Source organism: Polyodon spathula, chromosome 2, assembly GCF_017654505.1.
Source record: "Polyodon spathula isolate WHYD16114869_AA chromosome 2, ASM1765450v1, whole genome shotgun sequence".
Lineage (NCBI taxonomy): Eukaryota > Metazoa > Chordata > Actinopteri > Acipenseriformes > Polyodontidae > Polyodon > Polyodon spathula.
This window is the reverse complement of record NC_054535.1, coordinates 41,265,687-41,273,497: the sequence shown is the minus strand read 5'-3', so window position 1 is coordinate 41,273,497 and position 7,811 is coordinate 41,265,687. Positions and strand designations below refer to the sequence as shown.

General features: G+C 35.1%; 1 protein-coding gene across 1 annotated transcript; it reads left to right on the top strand.

The window, feature by feature from the left end:
• The first annotated feature begins 1,442 nt into the window (after window positions 1-1,442).
• Window positions 1,443-4,247, top strand: LOC121296485 (oligosaccharyltransferase complex subunit ostc). The gene is made up of 4 exons (XM_041222108.1): window positions 1,443-1,696; window positions 2,127-2,220; window positions 2,703-2,900; window positions 3,658-4,247. The coding sequence occupies exons 1-4, from the start codon at window positions 1,558-1,560 to the stop codon at window positions 3,674-3,676; spliced, it is 450 nt and encodes a 149-aa protein (XP_041078042.1). The 5' UTR covers window positions 1,443-1,557; the 3' UTR covers window positions 3,677-4,247.
• The last annotated feature ends 3,564 nt before the right edge of the window (window positions 4,248-7,811 follow it).

Here is a 7,811-nt window from a genome sequence, read left to right as displayed (position 1 = left end):
ACAGTGTAATTGCGAGGGGCATTTTTCAGAAGCTGTGGGAGCTGTTGTTGAGATTCCGTCACAGCTTCACTGCTAATGCCGAAGAAGTGGGCTGGACACACTTGGTCCAGTACAAAATTGACACGGGGAATGGAGATTTTGCCTGGACTACCGATGGTTGAACAAGGTCACTAGGAATGACTCCTACCCTCTTCCTTGTATAGACGAATCCCTGGACCTGGTGGCTGGTTCATTGTGATTCATGTCCTTGGACCTAAGGTGTGGTTACTGGCACGTAGCCCTCGCTCCTGAAGCTCGACCAAAGACAGTCTTTTCCACCAGGCAGGGTCTATGGCAGTTCTGGGTAATGCCGTTTGGGCTCTGCAACGCTCCTGCTACTTTCAAGGGGCTGATGGAGCGGGCCCTAACTGGCATCCCCTAGCAGCGCTGCCTTGTCTACCTGGACGACCTACTGGTGCATGATGTACAACCCATGTCAAGAGACTGTTGCATGATCTTGGTTAGCGGTTTGTAAATAACTTCTTTCATTTCTTTGAGTACTGTTGGGAGGATCTCATCCAGCCCAGGGGATTTGTTTATTTTAAGAGCGCCTAGTCCCTTTAACACTTCTGCCTCAGTTATGCTAAAGTTATTAAAAACTGGATAGGAACTGGATGACATGTGGGGCATGTTGTCTGTATCCTCCTTTGTAAAAACTTTTAAAAAGTAATCATTTAATATATTTGTTTTTTTTTTCCTTCATCTGTGATTTTGCCATTTGTATCTCTTAGACATTTAACCTCCTCTTTGAATGTTCTCTTGCAGTTGTAATATTGGAAAAACATTATTTAAATAGATTATTGAAGCTAAAACAAAAGCAAACAGATTATTGAAGCTAAAAAAAAAAAAAAACTTTAGCCTTGAACTCCTTGCCTTGTGTCCTTCTTGACATCACCACATTATTATTATTATTATTATTATTATTATTATTATTATTATTATTATTATTTCAATTAATTAAAGTTCAACAGTCTGAACCATTGTTGCATTTGCAAATTCGCCAGAACTTTTAATTGAAAAAATGGACCGCGCAAGTGATTTAGCGGCTGTGCTGCAGAAACGAATCCCAATTAAGATGAAACGGACGTCATTGTGGCTCCGACAGAGAGCCAGTATTGTGAAATTGGTTTAGAAGCTTGATCCAAAATGGTAAACATAGAGGTGCAGTGTCATATAACTTCTGTAAACTGTGCGTCAATTTAGCCACGTCAGAAACAAAAGGTCCTATCTAGTGTATAAAATGTGTTAACGGTAAATCATGCTTTCTGTGTCGTGGTATTGATTATGAAAACTGAAATACACGTCTCACGTTTATATTAATGTTGATATTTTTTATAAACACATATACTTGTGATTTTAACGACAATTGTTATTTTTAGGCAAACCAACCACCAGATTACCCATACTTCCGGGACACGTCGGGTTGATTTGTTCCGTGTCTGAGTGAAGTCGGGTTTGTTCAGGATAAGAAGTCTTGCCGTATTTCTAGTTATCAGTTTAAGTATTACAATTTTTAAAATGGAGACCATGTACAGAATTCCCTTCACGGTGCTAGAATGCCCCAATATAAAACTGAAAAAGCCGTCTTGGCTCCACATGCCTTCAGCAATGACTGTTTATGCTTTAGTTATTGTCTCGTACTTTCTCATCACGGGGGGTGAGTATGCAGCTCAAATGAAAACTAAACAGAATTAAAGGATTTTTGCAGAAGTAACCATTGAAATCTTAAAAAAAAAACGCCAAAACAACTATGCATAATATAATACTCTCATGTATTAATTCTACGCTTTTATAAGGTGAAGAATTGAGGTATCTAATTAAATTGTGTACGATAACGAATGTATAAATATATAAATCCGTTTTTGAAAAATTGCCTTCTATAATGAACACCAGAAGTATGCAATGTTAATGCAAAAAGCCAATAATGTGTAGTTAGTCTTCTCTTTAAATTTGAATCTCTGCAGACTCAGTGGGTTGTGATTATTTATCGGAACACGTGAACGTAAATATTTACAGGGTTAATTTATGTATTTGTAATTTTTGTATCAATACATTTTTGTACATAACTGAAACTTAATCATTTATAGGAATCATTTACGATGTAATTGTGGAACCCCCAAGTGTTGGCTCTATGACTGACGAGCATGGTCACCAGAGACCCGTAGCCTTTTTGGCTTACAGGTATGACAATACTGTACCTACACTCAACACAAGGTTATTAGTATGTGAATGTACATATTGAGGCACAATTCACGTGTCTGATGGAATTGCTACGTGATGACAGCCAGAGGTTATAGTGTTAACTTCTTATTTATTAGCGGTGTGTGGTTTGTGTGGTTTAAGTAATCAGGTATTAAATGTACAGTGCATGATTACTGTTGCTATCTTTTTTTTTTAATTATTTCATATTTAATATTATTGCAACAGGCTTTAAACTGGACTAGGTCAATTTTTGTTTAGTTTGTTGTAACTCTCTTCTGCAGTAGATACCGTTTCATTTGGACATTTAAAGACCATTAAAGAACTAGGCGCTGAAGATGGATAGAAAGACAATTTTTGTTCATTTTTGACCCATTTGTGTCTTTAGAGGGACCAGTAAGAATTGTGTGGCCTTTTTGTTCTTATTGCTTGGAAATAATGGAGTTTTAAATGTTTTCTTTCAGAGTGAATGGACAGTACATCATGGAAGGCCTTGCTTCCAGTTTTCTATTCACAATGGGGGGGCTTGGGTTTATAATACTGGACCGTTCCAATGCTCCAAACATTCCAAAGCTAAACAGATTCCTGCTTCTGTTCATTGGATTCGTCAGTGTCTTGCTCAGTTTTTTCATGGCCAGAGTATTTATGAGGATGAAGCTGCCGTAAGTTTCTTTTTTACCATTTAATTGTCAGTGTAAAAATGGGAAAGCGTTTACAGTAGATTATACTTGTTCAGGGCATCATACTAAAATTCCTTGTTTCTACAGCTTCTGTTAGCATGCATTTTATTTGTAAGCGTGGTTCGCATTGTTGGTCAGGTCCCTTGGTTAATGCCAATTTAATGGTATACAATTGATTGCTTGCCAGTGATCATGTAACTTGTATCTTTCTGGATCATAACATGAGTGGAATACGTTCTACATCATGCACATTACTCTGTTTGAAGGAAGTCAATGTTGGCACAGTGAATGAATGCACAGTGGGTCATGATGTTGAAGTCTGCCACTTGTACACAGTATTGATATGTGTTTTCTTTTATGATGTGGTCACCAGGCTGAACCTTGATCAAGACCAACCTTAATATATGGAATGTGGGAGAAAAATTAGAAGTGGCAAGATTTTTATAGTGGTATCCTAATACACTTTATAAGTTGGTCATTAAAAAGTGTTGCCAGTAGTTGGATGTCGATGGCTTATCCAATGTAACAAATATGTTTTTATGGAATAGTTCTATTACGTGATGGGTTGCCCACAAGATATGTAAACCTGGGTTGTGATCAATGAAACGTTTAATACAGAGGGTCAATTAAACATCCAGGGTAGCTGTGATAACAATTAATACTATATGTATGCTGTTTAATATAAAATCTTGCTCTGTTTTGTACCTTAATACATACTGTTTTTCTTTCAAATTTCCAGGGGATACCTTATGGGTTAAAGACCCTCTCCTGAAAATTAACACAAACGTCATTTTTGGAAGTATGTGAATCGTGCAGAAGAGATTTTGGAGGCAGCAGAAATAACTGTGGGATACCTGTAGAAAACACATGCAGTTCCCTTTATTTCAGGGGTGTAGAAATAAACTTAAGAAATCAGTTATAGATTAGACCCGAAAGAGACCCACCCAAAATATATAAATGTTATGTTAACTTAGGTACTCAGAATTTAGTGCTAAACAAAGTGCCTAATGTACAAGCTGTAAAATTGTCTTTTGGTAATAGGTGAAATCAACAAAAATGATCAACCAAGTTATCTAGAGGCCTAGTTACTAAAAGTGAGAGCGCTGAACACTTGTGTTGTAAAAGTATATCATCTTAAAGTATTACCTTGAATATTATTGGCTGTAAAAGCTATTGAGCCACAATTTAAACAGTTGATTTGGGCAGTTTTATTTAAAATAAGTTTATGTAAATTCTACACTCTTGAAATAGTCAAGATTTTGCCTAAATATAGTGTACTGTAAAGGTTTCTCTTTTTTTGTACAGAAATAAAGTCATTTGTACTTTCAATATTTTGTCCCTGTGCTAAGATACATTAATTGTAGATTTGCCGAAAAAGGTAAATAATTAAAATGTTATTTATAATACTACTGTATGAGAAGCTTTAGGGCCCGTTCACACTGGGTACTCTTGTAAAAGTACTGAGTATAGTACACTTACCAAGTGTACTCTGCTCTTTCCAGGGGAAACATATTCTGATAATTTTCTGTTTCACACTGGATGTGCACTGCATACGCTTGGAAATGTGAAGTGTACTGAGAACATTTCCTTTTCACACTGCACATCAGCAAAAGTACTGAGAACACAAAAACACATGTTCTCCTTGAAGTGCATGCTGGGAAGTTAAACTGTTTACAGCCATGGGGAATATCCTGTTTTTTTGTTTTAATGCTGTGGTATTTGACACATTTTGTGGACAAAATAAATGTACAACACGGGCAAAGGCGACGGCATGACGGTAATGGTAGAATATTTCTGCAGTTGCAGAAGAGGCAATGGAACACTTCATGCACACCAAATGATGCTAATATCTTCAAACTCATCTCAAGTTTCAAGGTAAATAATTATTAGTATTACGTGTACAGTGTATACTAATTTATTTCATATTCAATATTTCTTTACTGTCTTTTCTATATTCAATTAAATGCTGTACATGCAGTCATAGGGGACTGCTGATTATGGCTTTGTGACTATTTACAAACATTACCAAAATGTTAAGTTCAATTCTGTATTAGTCCTAGACCTCTCTTGAACAATAAACAGGTTGTAGTCAACACAGTCCAAAACCAGTTCATCAGTTGCTGTTGCAGACTTAGTTTTTTTACTTTTTATTTTTTTGCTGAGTTGATGAACGAAGATTTAAAGCATTTGATCGCAAGTAAATTATTGTGGCTTTTGCAAAAAAAAGTTCCGGCCAGCCTAGCCCAGTTTTTGTGGACAAAGCCGTCAGCCATTGGATACTTACTGTTCAGACGAGTTCACATATTCACCAAGCTGATAGTGTTCTGTGTGTCCACAAGATGTCTCTGTTAGGTAATCTCTGATTTTACAGTAGAAACAGAAAATTTTTATTTTGTACAGAAAAATAACATACAAATACAATAGGGGCAAGAACAGAGGTGACTGTTTAATATGTTTAAACCTTTCATAGTTGACCACCATCACAAAGTACTTTACAGAGGTAGGCTGTGAACTGTGCATTATATGCAGAGTCACTTATAATAGGACACTGATTTAACATCTCATCTACATTTTCAGTTATAAAATTATTTAAATAGAATAAATTGAAATTAAGTGTGTGTGTATGTGTGTGTGTGTGTATATATATATATATATATATATAAACGTATTCGGAGTATATATATTTACAAATTTAACTGAGACTGTTCTGTCAGTTGTTTTTTTTTTTTTTTTTTTTTTTTTTTTTTTAAAAAAATGAACCAGAGAAGTATTTTGAATAAGTAGCCACATTAAAGTAGCCAAATGTTCAGCACCTGTGTTGACCGGTTAATTTTGGCTTTGCTGTACTTTTTTACACAAAAGCAAAACATTCATTCCATTGAAATTATAGATGTCACTTGCAGTTTGTTTTCTCTCTGGCTTCCTGCAATTTAGTGGCTTGCCTTTTTGATTGTGAACTGGTTCCTTCAAAGTATGCCAAAGTAAGAAATAATTGGAACAGATGGCACAAGGTCTACATTATTTCTTCATGGTCTGAAGCTCCAATTAAAGCAACACATAACCCCCATCACTTCAAACAGAAAACATCACAGGTAAAATTAAAGTCAAGTAGGCACAAGTTACAGACACCCTGATAAAAGCTGAAGTCATGTTGGTGGATCAATAGGGGTGCTGTTCTTAAATTATTTGTGTTATTGTCATCTTAAAGTGTCATACTTTTAAATTTGGTCCTCATGATATATATATATATATATATATATATATATATCTATATATATATATATATATATAGATATATATATAAATATATAAATATTAATTTAAAAATAACGTAATAATCTAAATATTTCCTGGCTAAATTCCCTCTGCCCTGTCTAACACGTACATTACAATTCACATTGTACAATTTGGATTTATTCCAAAACAGTTTAACTTTCCCAACTTATATGAAAGGGAAAACACTGTTAAATAAAATGAGATACTATATTGTACTTAAGCAAGGTTTCAGAAGGATAATTCTGATAAATGAAAAAAGAATAAATATACAATTTTAATTCATAATTCCATGACAATCTTGTGTTCAAATTTGTATGTGCTATACACCTACCCTACATATGATACTGACTACTGAGTTGATAGCTTGATTTTAATTGTGATGATTTATGACTACTTTTTTACTAGTTCCTTACATGTTAAAAACAAGTTAAATATTATTAAATGTACTCTCACTCTATTCCGGGACTTGACCTGGGTATTTATTTAAGCTCTTCTGTGTATTTAATTCAGTGCTTGGAGCCTGTATCTGGGTAAGATGGTGTTATTATTTGTAAACTACAGTAATGCCAACTCAGATACAACACTCTTTAAGGAGATTACGTTGGGACAGATACCCCATTATGCAAGGGGATTAGCAGCCTCTTTTGTAAGTAGCTAAAACTTTGGCGTGGTTTTAAAAAACAGGTCTGGCAACCACCAAAGCCCCAAAGCATAGCTCTGTGTGCACAGTGCTTTTTGACAAAATGGGTGATAGTGTGGTTTGTCTGTTTCAAAACATTTTAACTGTAGTGCATCCTGTTCCTATAAGCCCCCTTCCACCACAATTCTCTCTGGCAGAATAAATTTAGTTCCATTGTTAGAAGCTATACTAAGAGCCAGTATGTGAATTCGATTCTGCCTGGATCGGATATACATATGCTGTCCTCGATAACCTCCAGTAGAGAATGTTAAGTGTCTATTTTGATGACTATTGCAATTTTTGCAGTCAGTGATGATGTTCTTGGTAATTAAGAAAAGTGCAAACACATTTTGCTTTCATTGTGCCAACTGATTTTCCCACATACAGTACACAGAATTCCTTAAGTAGAGACACTTAAGCACTACTAAACTATACAAATATGGGTCAAACTGGTCTCAAAAGGCCCCTTCAAGCACTAAGAACTCAGTTAATTGAATTACTGTGTCACAAAGAACCAAACACTACCAATGGGCAAGCTGAATGGAGTTTTCATAACACTGCATTGTGCATCTCTTTGGTGTGAAAGTATGTCAAATCCTTAGTATGTGCACTTTTTTAAACAAAATAGTTTTTGTGAAGCAAATGTGCTATTCTTTTTCAATGTTTACGACATCGAGGGCCTAGTTTTCAGAGATTAATAAAATATTTTTTATGGCATAAAACTAACAAGAAATAACTAAAAAAAAAACAAAAAAAAAAACTGCTCCTTTATCCATATTAGTAGTTCCCTGAAAGGTTTTGCCATTACTGCTTCTGACAATTTACCTTTGTTTTTTGTTTTTTTAAATAACCAGTCTGACTTCTAGTTTTGTGACTTTGGCAGATCAATATCATGCTGTTTTGACACATTTCTTTCTGTATGACGTGGCTTCAAAGTT